The sequence below is a fragment of the Carassius gibelio genome, chromosome B2, assembly GCF_023724105.1.
Source record: "Carassius gibelio isolate Cgi1373 ecotype wild population from Czech Republic chromosome B2, carGib1.2-hapl.c, whole genome shotgun sequence".
In the NCBI taxonomy this organism is placed as follows: domain Eukaryota; kingdom Metazoa; phylum Chordata; class Actinopteri; order Cypriniformes; family Cyprinidae; genus Carassius; species Carassius gibelio.
In genome coordinates, this window is record NC_068397.1 from 26,713,419 (window position 1) to 26,740,967 (window position 27,549).

Consider the following 27,549-nt stretch of genomic DNA (forward strand, 5'->3'; position numbering starts at 1 on the left):
AAAGAACAAAGAAACTCATGCAAGTTTGAAAAATAACAGAATTTTCATTTTTGTCGGACAAAGGTTTTGGAGGCAGTGTGTAAATGTGATTGACACAAAGTGAGGTCTTATTTATTTTTTAACGGGTGAAAATTTCAGACGAGAATTTCGGACTGTGTGCAAAGACCTTAACTATCAAGCTTTAATAATCACTCTAATGCTCTATGAGAAGCACACCACAGCCATAACAATAACACAAAGAAACAATTTCAATGGAATCAATTTCAGAACAATTTTTCTAAAAGCTTAACAATAAGGTAATTGAGAGCCAAGCAGAATCCACCCAACTTTAAAGAGCTTGAGCATTTAAAGCAGCAGGCGACAAATCTGAAGCACCCACTTATAATAAGCAGAATGTTATCGTCCATTGGTTTGGAAGCCAATATAGTTAAGGTTATAGTTAATGTTCCTGGTGTGAACTGGCATTTAACTGTCCAACGGCTAGCAAAATATCATAAAAGTTGTTTAGGAAAATATGACGTCTTTGAAAGGTCCTCACACTAATACAGCTTCAAAGGTCTGTGTGTGTGTGCGTGGATTCATTTAAAATATTGAATAAAATGAGGGAGGGCTGGTGCTTCTTTAGTTCAGTCATTCAGCAATTTGTCAGAATGCACAAATACAATTACATGTAATCGCATTCAAATCCCTCTCTTCTTTCATCCCTTCCTCTCTCTCTCTCTCTCTCTCCTCTCATTCCATCACTCTGTGGTCCCCAGCTGCTTGTCTCTCCATCATGGACTCGGCCGCAAATTAACAGCCCGGCGTGTTCTGTTACGATGCTGCTGATATCATTACGCCCGCGCGCCTGTCAGAGAGATAGATAGAGGATAGGGGAACGAGAGAGAGCGCAAAGAAGGGTGTAGTGAGGGGGTGGAGGGTCAGAGGAGTGTGACAGGAATATGAAGAACTGGGTATCTACCTTTCGTGGCCTTTCTTTTTTCTTTTTTGATATCAGTTTCAATTTATTCAAAGTCTGGCTGTTTCCTCACCTTATACACTGACCCCCCGAAATAACGAGACACTTAAAGTTTTACTTTACCCTGAAATAGACATTCTATCATCATTTATGCACATTAGTGTTGTTCCAAACCTGTATGACTTTCTTTTTTTGGAGGAACTCTAATGAAGAACCCAACAATCTGCATAATATCTTGTGTAAATGTAAAACTCTGACTTGTTTGGCACTTCAATATATATAGTTATATATTTTTTTACAATATTTACAACATCTTGTACAATAAAATATTTCTACCCTTTTCAATTTTAATATATTTTAAAATGTAATGTTTTCCTGGAATGCAATGTTAAAAGCATTTTTGTTTTGTTTTGTTTTATTTTGTTGAAATCATGATAATTTTATTCCAGGATTCCAGAATATATAAAATGATTTATTTTCTTAGATAAAAATAATAATAATAATAATAATAATAATAATAATAATAATAATAATAATAATAATAATAATAATAATAATATTATTATTATAAAATATAATAGATATCTTTATATAAAAAAAAAAACATTATAAATGTGTTTACTATCAGTTTTGATCAATTTATTCAGCGGTTCTCAAACATTTTTTTAACATGCCTCCCTGTACACCTTTAAAAAAAATCAGGCACCCGTTAAAATAATAACCCATTAAAATAATCAATATTGATATGAGTCATGTCCTTGTTCGTTTTTTCATTTTAATTTAACTGAATAAATATTAATGTGGGAGGAACAGTGAACTTAAAACAGTGAAATTAATCGTATACATTAAAAAAAATAGTTTAAGATCAAAACTATTGTTCTGCCTTTTATAATGCAGAAAGTACAAATACACAAGGGCGGTAAGATTTAAGTCGTGTTAGCAGACCATAAAAACCTGCGTTTGGAGTGAAGACAGATTCACCTGCATCAGTGGTAACACACTTTTATTAAAATGAAAAGTGAGAAAAGTGTCCATTGAAGCGTGAAGAGAGAAAATGGATGTGGGGTTCTCATAGTGCAGGGGACGTGAATGTGATGGGATTTAGATTAGAGTCCACTTCATTTCATTTCATCAAAAAATAATAATAATACAAAAAATATGCTGGAAAAAACAAATGACCAGTGATCTGTTTAATATAGATGTTTTGATAATAATAGATGAGTCTGTGCACATTATGTTTTATGATTCATTTGTTAGGCCATTTTCAAAATCATGATTAATGTGAACATATTCAGATATAGGACACAAAAAGGTCTTATTTATGGCATACTGCTCTGTATTTCATCATGAATGTATTAGTACAGACATAATCCCACTGGTGCAATGTCTCTGGATTTGAAAAAAGTGGTGTAGGTTTTAGAAAGATTAATTTTGACCTGGTTTGGGTTCACTGTTCTGATTCGTTGTGCTTCTGGTGTGTGTATTATAAATGTACAGACCAGTGGCTGAATTTATACACTTTTATATACACTATCTTTCTGTACTTGAACACTCTCTCGAGGGTAATGTGGGATTGATTGATGTGTGACTGGGTTATTGTGAGCTGATGATATCACTGTATTACATAACACAATTCATACTGATCGACTTTCCCTCTAGAATATTTGCATTTGTGTGTGTGTGTGTGTCACAACTAACTATTGTCTAGGATTATTTTTTTTCTATAGATGTGTTTCAGTTTGTCTTGTGATTTTATGTGTAGATAAATAGCTTTAAAAAAAGCATTTTGGTTCATTTTCTTTCTATTTCATAGATATAGTGCCTCATTCAAATCAGATTTATTATAACAATTATAAAGAATTACTATTTTGAGTTGTTTGGCATGGAAGCTTGTCTTTGCCACGGGATAAAAAAAATAAAAAAGGTAATTGTGACTATTTATATCACAATTCAGGCTTTATTAGTGGATTTCTGAGTAAAGAGTTGCAAGATAAACTCCCAATTGCAAGAAATTATGAGATACAAAAAAAGTCAAAATTACATTTTTTACAAAAAAATCACAATTAGTAATTATTTATTTTATTTTCTTTAGGGATCTAAAAATTACTCCTGACATCTGCTAAATAGTTTATTCAAAAATAGACAATGTGAAAGTAATTTATATGCTAATTGTTGTACTGAATGTAAATTTATCTATTAGTAATTATTGTAAAGGACAATTGAATTTAAATATAGATGTGTGTGTGTGTGTGTATATATATATATATATATATATATATATATATATATATATATATATATATATATATATACACTATAATATAATATATATTATTATATATTTCTTTTAAGTTTTCTATATAAAATATTGGTCACTGTCTACTGCCTTGTTGATTTAGAATAATGTTTTTCTATTTTTTATTTATTAGGAATGCTACCCTTGAGCTTTCCGAATAGCTGCTCTAATGATGTTCTTGTCTATGTGTTTCCAGATTATTTCTTGGAGCTGTTGAACCGTTCTGAAGCCTCGCTCCAAACCTCTTTCCAGACCGGGTTTGGACCTTTCTTCTCCCAAATCAAAAAGGTACTTCAGGATCTGTACTCAGACCTCCGGCGCTACTACCGAGGGTCCAGTGTCAATCTCGAGGAGGAGCTGAATGAATTCTGGGCCCGTCTGCTGGAAAGACTCTTTAAAGCTTTAAACCCTCAGTACATTATTGGAGAGGAGTATCTGGAGTGTGTAGCCAAGCAGTCAGAAACGCTGAAGCCGTTTGGAGACACGCCGAGAGAGCTCAAGACCAAAATCACACGCACAGTAATTGCAGCCAGAACGTTTGCGCAGGGTCTGGTGATCAGCGGCGAAGCGGTCAGGAAGGTTTCACAGGTATTCATATTCTTACCTTTTCATAATGTTTATGATGCTTATGCGCATTAAAATCTTCAAGCCTTTTTTTTTTAGGCTTCTCAACCTCTGGTCACTCTTTCTACTTTCATAGCACACTATTTGTACAGCATACAAGTCTGGAAGGGTACGAGGTTGCATAAATAGTCATAAAATTAGCATTTTGCTCTGAACTATTCCTTTAAACATCAAATATGTTGTGATTTGCTGTGATTTCTTCACTTCATGCAGCAGGACAGAAAAATGTCTTGACACTGAAAAAGTTGCTTTGCGCCTGGTTATAAATTTCAGAATAATTTCCTTCTCAGTATTCATTGCATTCATAATACATACCTGTGGCAATGCACAAACCTTATATCACCCACTAGAACCAAGAACACAAACTGACACACAAACACCGGTGCATGTTGAAGCGTAGCGGTAAACAGCGTAGGATCAATGCATCGGGAAAACAAGACACAATGAATATCCCTGAGGCTCCGGCAATCAGTGTACATACAAACACATACACACCCACACCCACACACTGCAACACAAGTATTGTGTCTATCCAATTAATGCAGACATTAGATGGAGATGCTCTCAGTGTAAAGAACAGCTACTGCTTTTATAGCTTCATCCTAAGTACACATTCATTTTCTTGTAAAGACAATTTATAGCTGTTTTGTTTGTAATCCTTGGAGACGCGATCCTGTTTCCTCACCCAGTAAAAGTACCTGTATTTTCTGACATGGGAAACTTGGAAATGAAACCTAAAACAAAGCACAGACATAGCACCACGGCCCTGTTATACTGTGAGGAGACAGTAGTGATAGATCAAACCAGTCTGACCTCATTCAGAGAGAACTGGAGGCTGCTTATCAGTTTTGAAATGCTACTTTGAAACGATATGCTACTCATAGTTTTAAAGTAGTTCAACAAGAGTTGTTGATTACTAAAACTTAGCTAACTATCTCAGATATTTTCAAATACGTAATTAAGTATCAGATTAGAGTATGGCACACAAACACAAAAAACAAATCTAATTATGAACTCAATTCAGATGTCCATTAAACAGCTTTTAAATATATTTATTAATACAATTTCTTAAAACTACACAAATAATTCTTCAAAATAAATTTAAAATGTGAATAATAATATATTTTTATCAAAAGCTGCTGTTGTCTAAATGTTTGATGTAATAATAAAAAGTAATAAAACAACAACAATAATAATAATTTAAGGGAATACATAATCATTATTTGTAGTAATAGTACTATTATAACATCAAACATTCATTTCTAGTGAGTTTTTATTTTTTCATAATTGAATCATGATCTGAATAAGGTGATACATTAAAATAAATCTGAATTCTCAATGCTTATGTTAGAGAATACATATTTAGTGTTTGAACCAACAGCCATATGCCATATTCTTACAGTAAAAAAGTAAAAATGTAGCTTCTGCATTCTGGTAACGTCTTCTCATTCGTCCCTTCCAACTTCTATTAACATAGAAAAGCTTCACCCAAAAATTAACATTATTTTGATCTGTCATTATTAACTCCCCATTGTTTTGTTCCAAACCCGAGGTAAGCCTTCCGAACCATGCTGAACCAAGCTGCTTGTTTCCATTCAAGGGAAACTGAAACAAAGGCATAAACACATATTACACATATTATCACTGATTTCTTTTTGTTGTTGTTGTCCACTTTGCTTCATCTGTTGTTTACTTCTCATTCTTTTCCTCCACTTTTCTTCACCCCTTCTCAGTTCTCTTTTCTCCTGAAATCTAAATGAGTTGTGAAGGGAACCTAACTCTGTGTCTGACCTCTTCAAAGTAAGTCAAGGTTGACAACACAGAGAAACTGCCAGCACTGCATATTGAAAAGGGCAATGTGTGTGTGTGTGTGTGTGTAAACTGAGGTGCAGGAAATGATTAATTTGCCAGTTCCGGTCTGTTTCGTCTGACCAATAGATGTCTTTTAACCCCATCGTGTAAGAGGAAAAGAACAATTCCAAAACCAGTTGACCATTTCTAAGAAAGCAGCACACGTTAAGTCAAGTCACCTTTGTTTATACAGTGCTTTTTTGTCAAGGCAGCTTAACAGTGTTAAACAGGAAAATAATGTTTCAATGATGCAAGATTATAAGTTAGTACAATTAGTTTTTGTACAGTGTGATTGTGATCACGATTTACTAAAAAAGGCAAAGGTTTTAGAAATAAACTATTTTTTGTGCACACGCCAAAGGGAGTTGTACGATCTACTTTTACTTTGTTCTCTTCTTCTGAGGGTTTGGTTAAACATACTGTCCTATCTCTTGCGAGAAGTGATTGATTTGTAATGAGGCTGACATGGTTTCATTCTTTTATAACAGAAAGTTAATCTCTAGTATAGTGCTGTTTTGCTTCTATGTATACCTCCGCTTGCTTTCTGTTAAATAATCTCTACTTCATTCTATTCTGCATAATTTAATCGTGCATTATTTTCACCAATTCTTTTAATGGATTGTTCCACTTTTAATGCAAGTTAAGCTGTATGTCGGTTACCACAGAAATTAATTCAGACTCATCGCTCAGTGTTTTTAAGCAATAATCGTGGTTTTAGTAACACAGTTTCACTAAAAGTAAACCAGGCCAACCTTCTGGAGGCTTTAAATATGAAGCATATTAATTAGTCAATAAAACCTTAAAGGCCATGTTGCAGGTTAACCACCACTTTCGATTAATGGGTACAAAAATCACTCAAGATATGTGTATCATTTTTTAAATTTCTCAAAATTGGTCTTAAAGACCTATTTTTTAAGTTTTTGGTATTAACGTTTTTTTTTTACGCAACTCGGTGATGACGTCACGTTGGGGAGAGGTCGAGGAAAGGTAGCCTCAGCCTAGTATGATGTCGCGTTCCAGGCAACCCGTAACCCGTGTTTTTTCAACCTTAAACCCGTGAAAGTGCACTGGAATGGCAATCAAACCTGTGACTTCCCACCCGTGAACTCGTGTCTCGTACTAGGTCGATGTATTCCGAGTTCAGAGGTCACACATCACGCGAAACAACGATGGCAGCCCCTACAAATAATACTGCCTACGGATGCAGGGTTTATGCAAGTGGTACACGTTGAAAAAACGATTTTAGGTCAATGCAACGTTGCAATAAAATAAATAATCTAGTTACAATTCCTTGCGCTCAGAACGTTTAGCGTAACTTGCCTGGAACGGTACAAAGTCATCAGTAGTGGTATGAAATAGTGATTACTATAGTGATTAGTCTATCTATCTATATATATCTATGTATTTATCTATTTATCTTTAATCTGCGCTATCTGAATACTCTCGTCTACTACTCGTCTCTCTAGTCACTCTCAGTGCTTTCAAGGCAGGCTTTGGTAAATTCTCTCCCCGACGTGACGTGATGCAATGCATTGTGGGGGAAAGGAGACCCCTGTAAGATAGTACCTACTTTTTCGTCTTATATTCCGTTTTGTGATACCCAACAACATAAAATACAATGGATAACAGTTTAAATGTTTATTACCAACAAGCAAATTGCACAAATTCGTTAAAAAATTAACCTTTAATTTACTTGAGCTAAGAATTAGCTTTTTATTTTTTTTATAGGTTTAGTTTTTATTGTAATTTATGTATTTTTGTGATTTATATTAGATTTTGTTTATATGGTATGAGGTTTTATTTATTTTTATTTCAGTCTTAATTTAAGTTTACAGTAGTTACAGTTCTTTTATTTTTATTTAGTTCCAGTAAGTTGATAATTTTGCATCTTCTCCTTTAAATGTATATTTTTGTCAATGCGACATTTACATTTTTTTATTTTTACATCTGATATTTATATATGTAAACGATAACAGTTTTCACTTTTGTTGGTCATGTGATCTAAATAACCCTGCCACAATGAGTCAACCCACTTCACGTCGAATAAAACAGCTAGGACTACAGACCCTGACATTATTTTTCTGTGAAACTCAATGTTATACCACCGAATGCTTAACTTTTGACTTGCTTGCGGTCATTTGGGAGATGAAAAAGGAAGAAAAGGTTTTAGAGGAAAGAATGCAGAAGAACAAGTATTAGGGGAGTATTAGCCTGAAATAAAAGAAGGAAATGAAAGAATAAAAGAGAAAAGGCGCAGCTGGTCTTCCCTTCTTTCCTCTCAAGTTGTTCTTGCGTTTTATTCATTTTTATTAAAGATGACGTGTGCTCCCTGTGACTTCAGAAGTAGGCCAGTCGCAGCACATCTTTCTCCGCACACTGGGAGGAGCGCAGCCATATTTCTTTCTAATTACTAAAGAGAAGATGGTCTGTGAAGAGAGCACATCTAGACTGCGCCGTGCCATTTAAGGACAGAAGAACAAGTAGAGCCTTATAAATCAGACGACGGATGGGAAGACACTGGCAAGAATTTTAAGCACATGTTAATGAAGGAATAAATCAAACAAACGTGGAAAGTCCATGGTATTACATAAAAATCCCTTGTAAATGTGCTTTTGGTGATAATGCCATGGTATTCTTTAAAGTGCATTAATACTGTGGTGGTATAAAGGCAAAGTGATGGTATCAGATGTCAATACTATTGTAATCTGAAATATACTACAGTACTAAAACGAATTTATTACATGGAATTAGAAGAGTACTTTATAGTTGTATTTCCAAGAAAACCTTGTCCCTTCCATGGTAGTACGTGGTAGAAATGGGTTGCGATTGCCATCTCTTGTTGATGTGAAGTATTATAGCATTTGAATATGTTAATCAAACAGCAGAGAAATAGCAAATATTGTGTCTGATGAAGGGATTATGCAGCTGTAGTTGAATAAATAGCATGATAATCCTCTGAAACACAGGGCTTTTGTTGGATAAGATGAGCCTTGGCTAAAAAGCTAACGATCTAGAGCAGACGAAAGCAGCGGACCTCACAGGACCAGGCCTTCTGCTTTTGAACACAGATCCATCACAGCTGGGAATGTGGAAACAAGGCATCATGACGCAATTGTTTCAGCTTTTAGGGTCCACTGAATGCAGAAAGTAATGAGTGTGGCTCAGACAATGTCAGTTGTGATGCATGTGTTAACATTGCTAATTTCAACACACACATACACACAAAAAATAAATATATATTAATAATAAACCCACCTAAAAATCATTATGGTGATAAATTATACCAATATACGAGATGCATTTGATTTGAGCAACTGTTATAAATTAAGACTTAGTTTCAGAGAATGCCATTCACAAGTTTGGGATCAGTAAGTTATTTATTTATTTATTTTAGCAAGGGACCGATAAAGTCATCAAAAGTGACAGAATAGAGATTTATAATGTTATTTCTATTTCAAATAAATGCTGTTCTTCTAAACAAATACTAACTGTTCACAATGTTACTGTTTTTACTTTCATTATATATTTATGCTTATGAGTCTTGTAATTAGTACAGAATCATAAATACTTATTTTTGTGTTACATTTTTATACAGTTCCTTTTATTTATTTCCTTGTTTTTTTTTTTTTTTTGGTTCTCACTAAATATATTCTCTGGAAATAAGTAGTAATATTATCTTACACAATTTTGCTGTTCAGCAAGTTTAGTTTGTTGTAGGAATGTTTAGATATTTTTGGAAAGCACATATATTATTTGTTAATCATTTATTTATTTATTTCAATGTAGTTATCACTGCAGTCTGAAAACCCCCCATACTAGGTTACTCTTTTTTTTTAATTATTAAAAATTCTCTAAATCTGTACTTCTGCTTCATGTGGGTTTCACTAATTTCCCCAAAGCAGATTATAATTATGGATTGTTCACACAAAGCTTAATGAGAGCAATATGCTCTGGCGATATTTTTAACTCTCTCAAGAGAACAAGTTATCTTCTCTGAAGTGTTGTGAAATAGTTCAGCCCTCTAACACTCTTCAAACGATTTGATTGCGCATCTACAGAGACAATGCTACTGACTCAAAATTTGGGGGGTGTGAAAAAAAAGGTGGTGTGAAACCACATTCACAAACCATTTTACTTTCGGAAATTGGGATATGTCAGCATAGTAGAATGACTTCTGAAAGATCATGTGACACTGAAGAATGGAGTAATGATGCAGAAAATTCAGTTTTGTCATCACAGGAATAAATTATAATATAATTATAATAGAAAACCTTTATTTTAAATAATAATAATATTTCAAAATATATCTTGTTTGTACTGTATTTTGCAGCCATGGTGAGAATAAGTGCCAAGCAACTCAAGGAAGACAACTTGGTATCTCATAAGAAACAGTTGTTAACAACATTTGCCGCCCAGTGGAATACACTCAGTTTGACTTAAAGGTTTTTCCATGCAAACAACATACTTCCTTAACCACTTTAGATAAACAGAGTCGACAGTAGCCTATTTAAGCCTAATTACGTCTAATTTAGTCTGGCCTTCTCTGAGCTACTTTTGGTTAGGGAGGTTTGGTCCAAGAATGTTTCATTTCTGTCCAAGAAAAATCTCCCAAAGGTTAATTTTGCGCTTGTATCCTGTTCTGATACTCTAGAGCCCTTGATCAGATTTGCTGTGGTCTGTTTGGTATGTTTTCCTGACACATATCCCAGCAGTTTCTTCTAATCATCAGGAATCAGGGATACGTGTGTAATCTGCTCCCTGCGGTCTCTGATTCGGGACTGAAATTAATAACGTGAGGCGATAAGATGGCAACAGATAAAAGGATTACATTAGACACGGTTGCTGACATTAACCTCTAGCTATCATAGCTTTAGCTAAACCGCTAATTCTATTAAGCGCTTTGTTTTGGGATTTCGGTGCCAAATAGATTCTGGCATATGTGCAATAGAGTCCTCATTAGGATGCAAAGGCTGTATGGCAAATAAGATACAGGCCTAGAGATGCTGTGAGTGCTTGGTTTTGATAAACAGAGATATTTAACCTCACATGAAGGATGAGTTCATCTCACATTGTTTTTTTCTTTTCTTTTCTCCATCTGCCGTGTCTTTTTTAATCACTGCGATTAGAAAACTCCGTCTTTCTGCAAGTTTCAAACTAATTTCAAACACAAGTCCCTACTAGTTTTCGGAAACTATGACTCATTTCTGCAAATCTGGTTCCTTCAAACAGTTCCACAAACAACTCGGTTATTCTCATGTGTTCCAGTCCAGTCAAAACGAGATTAATGTCACATTAGGTCATGTTGTTGCTTACAGCACTTTACTTAGACATTAAATAAACATATTAAATATGGGACTCGACTAAAGCACTTATACTGTAGATCTCCCCTTGAAGTAAAGCAAAAATAAAATCGAATTGTTTGGCTAGCATTAATTAATAATATAGCTGTTAACAAATAAAGAGGAGGGATGCTGAAAGAAATGTCACCAAAGTATGCTTACATATTCTTGAAACCAGAAGTATGAAACATGACAGTGAAATAGGAAATATGAAATTTGATATGTGAAACATATATTATATGAACCATAAAACATGGCACGATTAAGTGAACAAGCTCCTAATTCACTTTTGCATCTTCGTTATTTGGACATATTGACAGTTTTAGGTTAAATAGACAAATAATGAATAAATATGCCTATTGTAGCACTTTTAGAGTTACATAACCCATACAGACATTGATGCTGCTGCAAGAAAAATATATAATATTTGTGTCTTATGGATATAGTTCATTAGTTATGAGCAACTCTCCCTTGTTTAAATAAGCGATGATTTTGCGTAGTAATAAAGATCAGTCATATTGTCATATTTAGGCTGAAAATTGTATATATATATATATTAATATTAATATAAATAATATCGAATTGGCAAAATTTGGTAAGTGTTCAATGTTCATACCATGTTCAGTATGAAAGTCCAGACCAATTCATTGAGTGAAAGGTGAATTTGCTGATAAATATTGATATCTTGAGACGTTCCAGAACTGAAGTCCAAGAGGCTCCCAAACGTGGATCCAGTGTCAGAACTGAGCCGTACACTGGGCAGCTAACTCTCTCCATCCTGATCTGATCCGATCTGATGAATCACAGATGCTCAGAGGCTTTGATGTGCCATATTATCCTCCCTCAACTTATTCTATCTCTACGCTTCCCTCTCTCACACTCTCTCTCTCTTCTTCTCTCCTCTCTTTCCCTCCTCCCCGGAGCTTCCTGTGCATCTTCACACATCCTTCTTCTCACATTCACTCTATTTGTCTATTCTCCGTATTTCTCTCACATCTTCTTCTCTGTTCTTCTTCTCTTCTCTCCTCATTAAAGAGGGCGTACTTGAGTCATACTTCGGGTAACAAGCACTGCCAGGTCTCCCTGAAGGGTTTTGTGTGTGTGTGTGGGAAGGAGTCTGATGCAAGTCTTTTCACCTCAGTGCTGTCCAGTTATTTATGTCTCAGCATGTGACAAACATTTCTTTCTCCCTTGATGCAGCTTATTTTCACTTTAAAGTGAAGTATATGTGCATATTAATATCTAGAGTGACATGAATCTGCTAGCCATGTCATGTGGTGCGTTTATGACAGTTCAATAAACAAGAAGGTAACACTCAGTAACTGACACAATATTACCGTTTACATCCCGCCGATAAAGCAGAATTAAATATTTTTCTCCTATAGCAACATGAACACGTTGTAGCACTTAGGTCCTGAATGAAATGTTTGATTAGAACAAATCATGTAAATGAATGATTCAAACACTCACTCACTTAAATATTTAGTGGTTTGTTTTTGAATGAATCAGTGGGTTTGGACAAATCGTTTGAATTAATGATTCAATGGTTCACCTATAAAGATAGTCAGTTTTATATTCTTTGTGTGTTTGAACAAATCATTTTAGTGAATTATTTAATCACTCGCTTATAAAGTTAGTGGTTTGTTTCTGAATTAATCAGTGTTTGAACAAATCATTCAAGTCAATAGTTTAATTACTCACTTATAAAGATAGTCAGTGGTTTGTTTATGAATGAATCAGTGTTTTATAACAAACTGTTTAAGTAAATGATTCAATAACTCACTTATAAAGCCAGTCTGGTGTATCGTTCTGCAATAAATCTGTGTTCTTGAGCTAATTGTTTAAATAGATGATTCAACAACTCACTCATAAAAACAGTCAATGATTTGTTTCTGAATAAAGCAGTATGTTTGAACAAATCGTTTGAGTGAATGATTCAATTCCTCGCTTATAAAGTCTGGTGTTTTGTTCTGCAATGGATCTGTGTTTTTGAATGAATCATCTGAGTAAACAATTCAATGACTTACTAATAAAGAGTTGTTTCTTTTCTGAGGGTTGAAACATTTTTTTTATATAACAATCATGTCCTGCATTGGAAATAATATCTTTATTATTACTTTTTTTTGGACACAACGGTTTTCAGCTTTCCCACAGTATCATGAGAACAAATGTACTAATATATGCTAATTCATCCTCGTCCAGAAATCAGACGTTTTTAGTTTTCGTCCAGGTTCAATAATGGGAAGTAAAGTTTTCTTTTATCTAGTTGAATGCATATGACAGAACTGCAGCTCAGCATTAACTGCGCTGATGTCATCTGGGGTTACTTGTCTGATTCGATTTGAATTTAAAAGTACAATTTACAATGAAATGCTAATTTATTCACACCACTTCTTTATCTGCCAAAAAGACCCACCACTAAAAGTCCACAAAGATTCCTTCGCCTTCTGAACGAATCCCACTCGATAACAAAGGAATGCATGTGATTGCAAATGTTTCATCATCTGATTGCATTCAAAGTTTGGATTGAAGAATGTTAAGAACCGGTTACTTCACACGAGTCATTGCAATATACAGTTCAGCTGACATTCTTCTTTGTGAAAATGTGTCAAAGTTGCTTGTCACAGCTGTGACTGAATGTTTCATGCAGCCTAATGCAGTTAGGACAGAAAGAAATCAGGTAGGTTTACATACAGTAATTCAAATGTCATGCTGTCTGCATTATTTATTTACATCTAAACAAAAACCAGTTTTGTTTCCAATATCCCTGAAATTAGATTCATTTAAACATACAAGCAAAAGTTATTGCATTACTTTTCCCTAAGAGGCCCTAAATTAATCCCATGTTTTTATATCAGAGCGGTGGAGGCTTCTGAATAAAAGGGAATATTGTGAAAGACATCTTCGATCTCATGGGGATTACTCCATGTAGAGAAGCATCATGAGTATTATGCAATTAGACCTTAGACCTCATGAGAAACTGTAGGAACTGACAAAGACTTATGTGCGGGATGTAATTATCACATTTTTATTACGTGTGACAAAACAGTTCACAGGCCATTGAGTCAGTACAAATATGCTTCAGATGTTCTCTAAATTCTTTGTTTCTGTTTTGCAGGTGTCTCTGAGCACTGAATGTGTGCGCGCCATAATGAAGATGACATACTGTCCTCACTGTAGCGGCGTGGCTTTTGCCAAGCCCTGCTCAAGCTACTGTAAGAATGTCATGAAGGGCTGCCTCGCCAATCAAGCAGATCTGGACTCGGAGTGGAGGAACTTGGCAGGTAGGCGAGGCCAAAAAACGATCCTTTCCAGAAGTGAAAATGCCATTCTTTGTCTACAATCAGAAATGGATTTTTAGCATTTGATAACGTATATAAACCTTTACAAACAGACCTGTTGTGACCTATAAGGTTGTTAAATATGCCTTTGTTGTAGCAATAACTTAACAAATTTAAATGAATAACTTTGTATTTTATTCAGCAATGTCACCATATAGGTTGTTTGTGCAAGCACCTTATAACGACCTATATTAAAGTTTTAAAGTTAAGCGCCTTCTAGCGGATGTAAAAATAATGACAGTATCGCGTTTCGCCTGTCGTCATGAAATGACGTTTAATGTCATTACCAGTTAAAATGCATGTTTATTTAAATGCAATGTGTGGGCTTTTTACACCGATCTCATAGCATTTCCTACATATTTTACTAGGTGGCTTCGAATGACCACACCCCTAAACCTAACCCTCACAGAAATCATGCTAAATTATGATTTATTGAGCATATACATTTTTGTGCACGTCCGTTCCCTGGGATCGAACCCATGATAGCATGATTACATATCAAGGTATAACGCAATAATCCACCAACTGAGCTACAAGAAACGCAAAGCAGAGAGCAAATAAAAGAGTACAAACATTTATATGAAAACAACCTTTTGGCGATAGGGGTGCAATTGTAGCATATGCTCTGATGGGTGGTATTTCAGGGATTTGGACAAACGACCTATACGAGCGTATTGGTTGGAGGACAGGTTGTGTTCTTTCCATCATTAAATCTGTTAAGTATACAGTCTTGCACCTGTGTCTGATTTACAAATATTTATTTGCTTCAAATCGAATTTATAATGTAGCGATTCATCTCATATCACGCTGGTTTTGTTCATAACTAAAAATGCTTTAACCAAGACTCTAAAAAATCTCCATGGGAAAAAATCAATGGAAAAAATGCTTCCGGAATCAATGCAATGGCAGTTTTGTACTCTATTAAACGGTAGACATTACAGCTTGTCACACATGATATAAAGACTTTGTGTTTGTGTGTAGATGCTATGCTGGAGGTAGTTGACAAACTGAGCCGGCCTTACAGTGTGGATTCGGTGGTTCTGTCTCTGCCAAAACGCATTGCTGAAGCTATTCTCTACATGCAAGACAACCTCAACACGTTCAACAATAAGGTCAGTTCTGCACTTTAAACCTGTCTGAACAGACTTAAAGGGATATTTCACCCCAAAATCACCCTCATGTCATTCCAAAACCCCAAGACCTTCGTTCTTCTTCGAGGTTTGTGTAAACCTTGAGCTAGAATTAACCAGAACCATTTCTTTTTTGTATATATATTTTTATTTCAAGGACAAATGCTATTGCATATACAAATTGTATTTTTTTTTTTTTTTTTTTACATTTTCAATCCCTCCCCAACCAACCCAGAACAATCTGCCTTACATGATATTCATTAGTAGTAAACCAGAACCATTTCTTGTTCTTCAGGTGTTTCAGGCATGTGGTTCTCCTGCTCAGAGCTCCAAAACTGAGGACCAGATCAAGCGAGGTAGAAACACAGCAGAAGAAGTGAGCGGCACCCCAGAAGCCCAACTGGAGAAAGTGGTGAGTGGGTCTGAATGGTGTATGGTAGTAGTTTTGCTTTACATCAGGCATCCTGTGGCAACCCAGCACAGGAACAAAATAGTTGATTATACAAAATGTATTTTGAACTCTGGTGTTTATTAACCCAGTAAAAGCATACTGTACATATGAAATAATACTTTAAAAAATGTGTGATTTTTTTATGAGTATATTTACAGTATATACATATTTGATACAGCAGGCTTTTATGGCTAGTATGGCATAGGATAAAATGAAGCTCATATTTGAGGAGGAAAAAAACAAATTCATAAAAAAAATGCATTTAACAGCTCAAACTAAGTAATAATATGCAATTTGGTGCATTTGTTAACATTTATATGGCTGAAAAGCTTGTAATGAAAATATATTAGATTGCCTTTTACTTGCTAAAAAGTATAAATGATCAGTCAAACGACAGAAGGTATGTAGCAGATTGTGTACAAAAGGTTTTTCAGCAAAGTTTTGATCATGCTGATAATTTAGAGGCCTAAATCAAATCAAATAAGACACAGTAGGCTTTATAGGGTTACTGTGAACTGAACAGGCTTAATGATATGCAAAATGATTCATGTCAACATATGCTGAGTATTAACATTTTGTAAATGCATAAACAACAGCTGAAGTGTTATTTATTTTATTATTTGTAATTATAAATATGTTTTCATCACTGTCTATGACCCTGTTTTTGAGATTACATTTTCCAATCCCATTTTCTTTCTCTCAGTTATCCGATGTGTCCAGAATGTTGAGGGATATCATGCAGTACTGGGTCCATTTGCCCAGAAAACTGTGTGTGGATCGCGAGTCTGGACCGAGCGAAGCAGACACATGTTGGAATGGAATGAGTGTGGACAGGTAAATGCACATAAACAGCTCAATCAACCGCAGTTTTAATAGAAACACAATTCACATTCATGTACAGTAGCGACAAGATTATTTTAGAGAAACTGCATTGTACAAAATCTGCGGCTTTTCAAAAGTGGGGGAACGTTTATAACGCTTGTCAGTGACAAATCTGACACAGATCACATGCATCTTTCTTGTTGTGTCTTATTCCGTCAGGTATCTGCCAGAAGTGATGGGAGATGGGCTGGCCAGTCAGATCAATAATCCTGAGGTGGAAATTGATATTACCAAACCAGACATGGCTGTACGCAAACAGATCATGCAGCTTAAGATAATGATCAATCGACTGAAGTATGCCGTCAATGGAAATGATGTCGACTTCCAGGATACCAGTAAGTACAGTATACACATACTGTAAACTATACTGTTAAATGTGGAGCTTTTATTCAGCAACAAATAGCGTAGTCATGGTGTTAGAAAATATTTTTGTTTTAAATTACAGCTGTTCTTTTTTACTTTGAAAGAATCCTTAAAAAAATGTATCACGGTTTCCAAAATAATAATAATAATAATAATAATAATAATAATAAGCATCACAAAATATTATTTATTTACTGTATTTTTGATCAAATCACATTTAAAATTCAAATAACTTTTAAAAATTGTACTTACCATATTTTTCGGACTATAAGTCGCACCTGAGTATCAGTCGCATCAGTGCAAAAATACGCCATGATGAGGAAAAAAACATATATAAGTTGCACTGGACTATAAGTCGCATTTATTTAGAACCAAGAACCAAGAGAAAACATTACCGTCTACAGCCGCGAGAGGGCGATCTATGTTTATTAGGGGTAGACTACAGGAGCACTGAGCAGCATAGAGCGCCCTCTGACTGCTGTAGACGGTAAGATTTTCTCTTGGTTCATTTCTCTCAGTTCATGTCAAATTAATTTTGATAAATAAGTCGCACCTGACTATAAGTCGCAGGACCAGCAAAATTATGAAAAAAAGTGCGACTTATAGTCCGGAAAATACGGTTCCCCAAACTTTTGAATGGCAGTGCATAAGAAAGTTGTTGTGGATTTCATTGTAGAAAATTAAACATTTAACATTTAACATATAACATTTAAACCATTAAAATGATTCCTTTTTATTTATATAATCAAAATAATATACAAATGAATAATATTAACATTTAGCAGTATTATCTAGCACAAAATAAAATGAAGATGGGTGGAATGAAAGATGAGAAGAGGGTGAGAGCATCAATATTAAACAGTTAATCTTAAACCAATACATCCCCCCCCCCGTCCAAAAAATGTTTTATTTAATAGAATTGTAAACACAGTTATAAATAACTGCTTATTTTGCTATAGCCACAGTAACTGAAATTATTTAGCAAATTGCTTTTCGAACTGAATGAACTGATGAATGAACTATAATTAGTCAGATTCAAAACTAATAAAAAAAAATCTACTGTCAGGCTACAAAAACGGAAGTTACTTTAAGCTTGTTACTCTTCAGCCCTGGAATGTAGCTTCGGCATTACTGTGGAACATTCCTGAACTCTGTCGCACTTCAGCTCATGAATCTCCTTGTTGTGTTCCCATCTTAAGGTGATGATATCAGCGGTTCAGGAAGTGGAATGTGCGCCGATGATCAGTGTTCCCGCAATCCACGTTTAATGGCCCCAAACACGGACAAGCCCATTGTATACGCCTATCCGTCAGAGAACAAGAAGGTGGTGAACGGAAGAAGCAGCCAGAACCTTCCATGCGTCAGCCTCTACCTTCTCCCTTTGGTCACAGTCTTGTTTAGGCGATAATCGGCAGGCAATTCCACCAACTGGGACTGAGGACAGGACTGGGTTGGGTTGTGGAGGGGCGGGGTTAGTCACATTGCCAAAACAAACATGCAAACATCAACAGAATCCGGCGAATGCATCACTTTTTTTTTTTTGTCTTGAATAAGAACACCATGGAATATTCTTAGATCTGTGTACTTTTTTGTCTCTTATTTGATATATGACACCCCTAGAGCTGTCTGTGGTGGAAAAGGTCTCTGAGAATGCGCCAATCTGTAACAATATCTATATGAAAATGCACCCCAACAAACAAAACATGCTTGTTTTCCTTATTCAAAAAATCATTTTAGATGATATTTATTTATTAATTAAGACCCATAAAGATAAGACATCTCTGGCCGCTCAAGCCTGAGAATGTCCTTCAACACTTGTTCAAAGTGAACAAAACATCGTAAAGAACCATGTGTTCTTATCTTTGTTTTAAAGCTTTTCTAATCGTGAAAACAAGCTTTACTCAGTCTTGTTTCATGAAGACCAGCGGTCACTCTGTCTCTCTCTCTCTCGTTCATTGTACTAGTTTCTGCACTCCGCTTTGCAAATGGGTTTCAGGGGCCATTTTAAAGAAAACACAACATGTATTTACTCTGGATGTAAATAAACGTGTACTAACCACAGTCACATTTTCAATATAGCCTTGAGGACCCTCAGCAGCACTAGAGCAATATTTGGGATGAAACGTTAATGCACCAGCAACGAGAAAGAGACGGGCGCGTTTTCCGTGGAACAGATATGTAATGACCGTCATCTCAGAAAGGGATTTTACACATGGGAAAAGACAAGCCGGAGAATGAAAGACTTGAAACCGGAGGGATGTGGAGGGGTTTCTGGACATTGTTAATTTGATATTGATTCAAACCACATAGAGATGTGTGTGTGGGTTATGTGTGAGTGCACTTCAGAGAAAACGTTGCTTTGTAAGTACTCACTATACACATATACACGTGTACTCAATACATGCTGCATCCACGTCAGATCTGATTAGTTCAGTGAGTCACAGATGTGTGTCTCAGATATTTCCCAGCCCCACACCCTGCCCTTCATTAGCAGACAAGTTGGGTTGTGTATGGTACGCACACAATGTTGATGTGAAAACGTGTTGCGCAAACGTTTGCGTAACCTTTTACCAATGAAAGTCTGTCAGTTTTAGGTAAGAATTGCACTCTATGCAAGTATGTAAAGGCAAATAATGTATGCATAATATGCATACTAATATTTTTGCGTCAATGTAACGATAGCACACCTATAAACTGTTACCATCAAATGTTTGCGTTACTGAATCGAATGTTGTTGTTGTTAAGGTACTGTAGCTATAGCTATAAACATGTTGACCATTGGACTAACTTAGCTTGCTAAGCTAAACAGCATGCATCCTCCTATACTTGTGTTGGATTATGAAATACACTTAATTACCAACAACCCCATGACCTTACACAGGAAAAGCGGTTTGGGGAATAAATGGAAGGTTGAAATAATACATACTAATAAATTTTTGCGTTAATGTAATAGTAGCACATCTTAGTACTCAAGGAGGCGATAGAGTTATCATTATAAGTTTTCATCATTGAATCTAATGCCGTTGTTGTTAAACTATAAATGTGTTGACCGTTGGACTAGCTAACTTGAACTAGCTTGCTAAACTAAATTCACTTCAAACTATTAAAACACCATGACAATATGTCAAATGTTTGCTAAAACTTCCCTAATACCCACAATAATGCACCTTTCACACTTATGTTACGTTATAATCACTGAAGCTAATTTCCAGCATTCCCGTGACCCTACAGAGGATACAATGGTTTGGAGAATGGATGAATTTGGGCTAATTTCGTAACGCAATGTAAAATCAAGCATAGCTAGAAGCATTTGTGTTCTCGTACTTGCATAGAGTTCAGGCCTAGTCAGAATGAAGGTTTTTTTTTTTAACCAAACCTGAAAAGAGCTTAATTTTTGGCTCTTTTAATGAGCTTTGTGTTTGTGGAGGTTACAGGAAATGATGTAACTGATTAAGGTTGCCATTGGCTTTGCAGGGAAAGTGCTGCAGTTTCGGTCACCATGTGGCATACAGATTTGACCGGCTCATTGAGATGGAGAGCAAAACCCCCTCCCTTCAAGTTTAGAAATGCTGCACTCTGCATGACGCACGCGGCCATGTCCGCATGACTACATCACATGATCAGGGGTCGATAACAGAGAAATATCCCACAGGCGGTGTTATGGATTGTTTGTTGATCGATTGGATCAGATGTGGTTGAAAAAATGGACCCGTGGCACAATTCACTAACTATCTGTAGAGTGATCTGACCTGAAATCAATCTTAACTGTCTTTAGCATGTTTGTTAAATCATTGACAGTTAGTAGTCTGACCCCAGGTCAGCTAAACAGTCCCACATCTAGATGTGATGGCATAAATGTGGCACTGCCACTCACTCTTTACAGATGAATATGGCTGATATTGTCAAAATGTGCTGAGGTGAAAAAATGAAATTGCATTCTGGTATATACTTTATTTTTGTTTGTTTGTTAAAAAAATAATAACGGGGAGTTTGTGTTTAAGGTTGAAAGTAGTACATTTTGAAGAGACTGAGGAAATTATCTGTCCATTGTTGTTGTCTGTTCTTCAAAAAGAAAGAGAAAAACCCTTGTGTCAATTATATAGTTCAAAAGATTTTGAAAATAGCTGTGTCACGTTCATTTTTTTCACACGCACACACTTATAACACTCACATGAGTGATGATACCCAAGTGCCTTGCATCTTTCTATAAAATATATTTTCTTAAATTGGCCTGATTTTGAAGATAATAACTGGACCCAGGTTTCATATATATATAAGATAATATAATAATAATCTCAAGGGTTAATAACAAGGAAATACCACAGACACACACACACACAACCAAATTTTTATAACATATGTGCATGTTATATACAAACGCACCTTAATGGAAATGTAAAAATGTTGAATTTGGAAAACATTGAATAAATGCTTGATATGATTACACATGCATACACAACCAATAACTTGAAAGTACCCTCCCCCAATTATACATAATAACCTGCTAGCGATCTAATGCTTCAAATGTACAAACTACTTATTTTCATTATCATTCAACAAAAATGATTACAAAACAACCCAAAGCATTATCATCAACGTCACTATATTCTAGCTCTGTGTGGAGGGGAACTACAGAGATCACCTGACAATTTTAACAGATCATTCAATTTAAATTGATGCTTTTAGCAGACGCTTTCATCCAAAGCAACTTATATTCAGGCTAACATTTTTTACCTATGATCTGTTCCCTGAGAATCGAACCCACAACATTTTACTGCTGCTAACAATGCTCTACCACTGAGCCACAGGAACACATATTATTAACATAATATTTTAATAAACAACTCTTTTGTAAAGAGCCACAGATCTAGCAGATATTTTCACTGCAATGTGCCCTTATTATGAAACTGTATGTGACTGTCTTGACTATAAACAGTCCTGTTAGACCGAAATGTAAGACCAAAACTACTTCTTTCAGCACATTTATTTACAGTACTTATGCAATGCGCCAAGACGTGTGAGAACCAGTTAGACACCATTTTCATGCTTTAATTGCTGAATACCACAAAAGAACACACAGCAACCTTTTTAAAATGTTTTCCTCTCAGCTATGAGGGTCTGTTCCAATGCTTTCCTCCCTCTCACCTGCTCGTCTCCTGGGTAGAGCCCATCTGTGCCCTCTACACGACTGATGATGTCAACAGCCGTTTCCTGTCTTATTGTGCCAATCTGTTCATGCCAGTGTATCTGCTCTGGGATCAGTATCAGTGTCCCATTGATTATTCTGCATAATCTCATTTGTTCTACAACTCTCTCTCTCTCTCTCTCTCTCTCTTGACATGTTTGGCTCATGTGGTTTCTTTCTCTTTCCCTGCTGATCAGGTGGGTCTGTGTTAATTTCACCCTTTCGTGGAGGTTGATTACTGGAACAGACATCATTTATATGAGCTGCTCTGCAGAGAGACAGAAAATTCTTATCTCTCATTCTTGGATTAAAATAGCATCTTATTCCTTCTCAAAACAAGCAGACCGAACGCTCGGTACAGCAGATGGGCAACTTCTACATTAAGAAACAGGGTTTTGTATCCATTATAATAGTTATGTTTCCACGACACAGTCTGAACCAGATCAAACTAGCAAATACTCAGACAGCATCTTGCAATTGTACTTTTTTTTCTGATTCTAAGATACAGGTAATTGGTTTGTTCTAACCATCTCTGGCTGTTCCTTACCAACAAGTACCATTTTTGTACTACTGTGGTTATTTTGGATGAGTAATGTGTTGCTGCCATGGTGATTCAAACATTTGCCAATTCTAAGAAGTGCAGAAGTAAGAATTTTTTGGTTGCACTTTATTTTACAGTACGTGTACTAACATGTACTTATAGTGTACGTACAGTGTATTTATCTAAGAAAGTTCTGGTAACACAAGGTAACTTCATGGGCTAGGGTTAGGTTTAGGGGTAGGTTCAGGGTTAGTACCTAGTTACTTGTGTTAAAATGATAAACTTTAGTGCATGTTTCTATCTAGAGAACTGAAACAGGACAAGAGGCCTTGTGTTAAATAACCCAAAAAACTTCACACTTGACACATTTATCTTTCAAAGGGAGGTACATTTTGTTATCACACCTAGGCACTTACGCAGAACATACTACTTCTTTCTTGAAGTACTGGCTTTTAAGATCTCATTTGTATTTTCTTTTCTTTATCGAATTGTATTTGCTTAAAGTTATCATTATTTGATATGCTTATTCCTTTTTCGACAAATCCACTTCAGTTGCTTCACATACCATGCTTTTGGACACTTTTCTTTGAAGTATACCACAGTGTATAAATATTTTAACCATACAATGCTATGAATCAAAGTAAAATATTTCCATTCGGTTTCCATGCACCACAACAGAAAACTTTATCAATCATAGAGCTGTATGAAGAACTACGCCTTCCTCATCGTTTGAACCTGACGTTCTTTTCCTCACCCCACATGGAGGCCTGCAGCCCAGCTTCAGATTGGTGTGTTTGAAGCCTATCTCTTTTATGTGACATTAAGGCACTGCTGCACGTCCCTCACTTTGATGAAATCTGGTCAGCAGGCAATGCGACACGCATCCTCTTTGTCCTGTGTGCTCCAAACACCCCGCATCCGCTGTCTTCCTCCAACAGATTGATCCCAGGCAGACTCCCCACGAAACAAAAGCTTCAATGCGACGACGTGTCGTCCTCTGTGTTTATATTTCAGAGCGATGGATGGCTGTAGGAAGATCTGAAGCGTATCTCTTCCCACCTCCAGATGGATGATGGTTAATAATGTGACAATGTGCTCGTCCAACGTCAACAGTGCGGTATTCCACATCTGAGATTCCTCTCGTGTTTGTGGAGCCACCGGCCAGAAATAAAATGCCATACGGTTCTTATTTGGGCTCTTTAAGAGGGAGTTCAAACGTTATTTTATTGTATTTGCGGTTCAGGAGCTGCATATCTTTCAGACATTCTTCCGTCTCTGTTAAACATTCCTCTCTGGCTAGACTAAATTGACCATTGCTGTTATTTATCCGCATCAGCAAACTCTTCACTGATTCATAGCATTTCACATTAAGAGGGCCTTGACCTTGCTGACGGAATGAAAATTCTTGAAAATATTTTTGTGCAGTGTCTTCGGGAACACTGTGAAATACAAGTTTATTGCTCACTTTGCCTGTACCACCTTCCAGAAATAAGCCACTGGAGGCAAGACAAGAAAGTTATGGTCTGTCTGTATTCCATGCATAATTTTGGATATGGTTTTCTGCATGATTTTTAAGTAGCTATCCTTCACACACACACACACACACACACACAGGGGGTTGTACTTGTATATATATATATATATATATATATATATATATATATATATATATATATAGGTTTAAAATCATGTTTTTTTGTTTTTTTTTGAGACAATAAGTGAGTGGTGCTTCCCAAGTGTTGAATGATAGCCATTGTTTTGTTTTTAGAATGTTGCTATGTGAATGTTTTGGTGGTCGACAAAGTCAAAAGAGTCCATCGTAACATCCATAGATATGCTTTGCCTTAAAATAAAAAAAAAAATAAAAAAAAATAAATAAATAAAAAAAATAATAATAATAATAATAATAATAATATGGGATATTATTTATGTACTTGTTTGCTGGCTTACTTACTACCAGGCAAACCTTGAATAGCATTTCTTCAAAATGTATATTGGGTATTCATTAATGTTTGTAGCACAAAGGCCGGACAAACAATATAACAAAGTTTACACTTGATGAGTGATTTAAACACACCTCCTCAAAGTCAATCTCTTTGTGAACGTTTTCAATCGTTTTCAATCGAGTGTTATAGGCTTAATAATAAGGTTATGTTTAGCTATTCAAAGGAGTAAATATTATTTATCTAAAAAAACGATCGTTTGCCGCCATCTGCTGGCGTAAATATGTAAATTAATAATTTCAATTAATATTGATGAGGAACAGATTTAAAAGACTCGAGTCAATGAGATGAATCTAAATTCCCTAAAGAGCAATAGTTGTTTGCCTTAGTAATACACACCATCTAAACAGGCTTGGATATTTTATAGGTCAACACTGTAGGGTGACTTTGGGTGTCCTGTACATAAATAACTCATTTTTCATTTTCTATAAATTTGAATTATAGGTAATTAAAATGCTAAAAAAAAAAAAAAAAAAAAATCAAACTAAAATGTTCCTTATTTAAAATTAAAATTAATTAAAAAATAATATTTTAGTTAATAAGAGATTACTCAAGTGTTGTAAAATTTTGTTAATAAAATTATATTGGGGAATCCGTCCCTTTAAGAAAAGGTCGTCCCCTTTCGTGACATCAAGACAATAGATTTTTTGTCTCTTCGGTGACGGGAATTTCAACGGATGAGGTGAAATTTGTTTGGTGACTTCAGTTGACAAATTTTCTTTGTAAGAGTTTGGTAACTGGCTTTGCAAGCTTACATGTCCACCGTCAGCATAAAATATGTCTGAAGTGATTTGAATATTCTACAGCATTTTCAAAAATGTAAGTTTAAATATACCAAATTCTCTTCAACTAGTCACAGTTTGTTGTAAGCTAATATGCTAACTGAAGTTCAAACTGTCCACCACCCTGTCCTTGTTCAAAAATGTTCACCGTCAGCCACTTAGACTCGACATAAACATGAGGGTGGACATAGCATTCATCTGTAGTTAATGTTGCTTGAAAACTAAAATGATTTTATGAAAATATAATTTGCAATGTAAATGTATTTAACAGTAATATGTGTCCATGACAGGGTGGACATATGATTTATGCTTTGAATAATTGCCTGTAATTATCTCTAAAAAAAAAAAAAATGTAAGGGAGCTCAGCTGATGTGTTTCCATAGTAGGCCTACTTGAGTGTCTAATATTTATAATATGACATAAAGCAAACAGGAAATTATATATATATATATATATATATATATATATATATATATATATATATATGATATTGACCCATATATTACTAAAGAGCATAATTAAACCCATTTATTAACCTTTTTCTGTGTGTGAGAATATTTACCCAAGCTAAGTTTGTTTTTGTACGTCTCTGTATATGTTCCTCCATTCATCTTTCTCAGCAGGACTTTCCAGTATGCATCACTTGTATTCATAATTAAGAGTTTAGCTGGTTTTGATCCAGTAACATCTGATGCATTTCATTTTTTCAAAGCTGCTGTAAAACGGAAATAGTTCTGCTTATTAATGTTTTTACAGAAACAAATTCAGATTTGGTGCTGTTAGATATTCTGATGGAACAGAAAACATTTTTAAATATTAGCCAAGCCTTTGCTGCCATCCAGTGGTTGTTTATAATAAAGATTTTTTTTCTGGGTTCAACTATAATGCCACAGAAATGAATAATACTCATAATTATTATTATTGTTATTATTATTATTATTATTATTACTTTTATTATTACTTTTTCTACTACATACAGGCTACTCAGTATTGCCTAATAGCCCTCCATGAGTCTTCAATAATTGTGGTATTCAACAACAGCCACAGATGCTGTTCACCTTGAGAACCAACAATTATTCAAGTGTTTGTATAGTAAGGCATTTTAGGTGATGTTTTGAAATCATTCTACCACTCTCTCCTACACGTCTCATAGAACCGAGTCTCTCCTGGCTTTAACACTAGATGGCTTTAACATCCAACCTCTTCAAGACATCTGAAGGAGAGAGCCAGACAAGGAGAGAGAGTCTGAACTTCTCAGAGACAGTAATTGTAAGGCTGGCCTAGATTCCAGCTCACTTGCTTGGTTGGTCCGGTACTGGGTCACACAAAGATAATCAATCCCAATAGCTCTGATGGAGTGGAGCAGGTTAAAAACTCATTTATATTTGAACAACAGACATTTCTATGGCCCGTATAGTCTTACACAGAGCAACAGAAAAGGTTCAGTGTGGCAGCCACCACCTTATCTTATAGAGAGTTTTTTATTTATTTATTTATTTATTTTTATTAAACACTGAAACATTGTGAGCAAATCAGACTCATACTATGCATTTGTCCTTCTACATCATATCACAGCAGTTTTGTGATTCAGATTAACTGATTCTTTATCAATTTAAACCCAAAAGAATGATTCATTTATGAATGGGTCATCGTAAGACTTGAGAATGTCCCAAGGATATTAACCTTAATATTTTAGTCTGTTTCTTAAACAGGTTTCAAAAGACTTGGGAATATAGTGCATAAGTCATGGGGACTACTTTTATGATGCTTGTGCCATTTTTGAAGCTGGAATGACACTGTCTC

General features: G+C 35.4%; 1 protein-coding gene across 1 annotated transcript in view; it reads left to right on the plus strand.

Annotated features, from left to right (window-relative positions):
- The window catches only part of gpc1b (glypican 1b), a 60,205-nt gene extending 38,849 nt beyond the window's left edge, over window positions 1-21,356 (plus strand). Inside the window, exons 3-9 of the mRNA XM_052548550.1 lie at window positions 3,451-3,842; window positions 14,187-14,352; window positions 15,391-15,521; window positions 15,835-15,951; window positions 16,694-16,824; window positions 17,032-17,207; window positions 18,435-21,356. Of these exons, the coding sequence (XP_052404510.1) occupies window positions 3,451-3,842; window positions 14,187-14,352; window positions 15,391-15,521; window positions 15,835-15,951; window positions 16,694-16,824; window positions 17,032-17,207; window positions 18,435-18,643 (1,322 nt within the window). The 3' untranslated portion in view covers window positions 18,644-21,356. The remainder of the gene's footprint in view (window positions 1-3,450; window positions 3,843-14,186; window positions 14,353-15,390; window positions 15,522-15,834; window positions 15,952-16,693; window positions 16,825-17,031; window positions 17,208-18,434) is intronic.
- The last annotated feature ends 6,193 nt before the right edge of the window (window positions 21,357-27,549 follow it).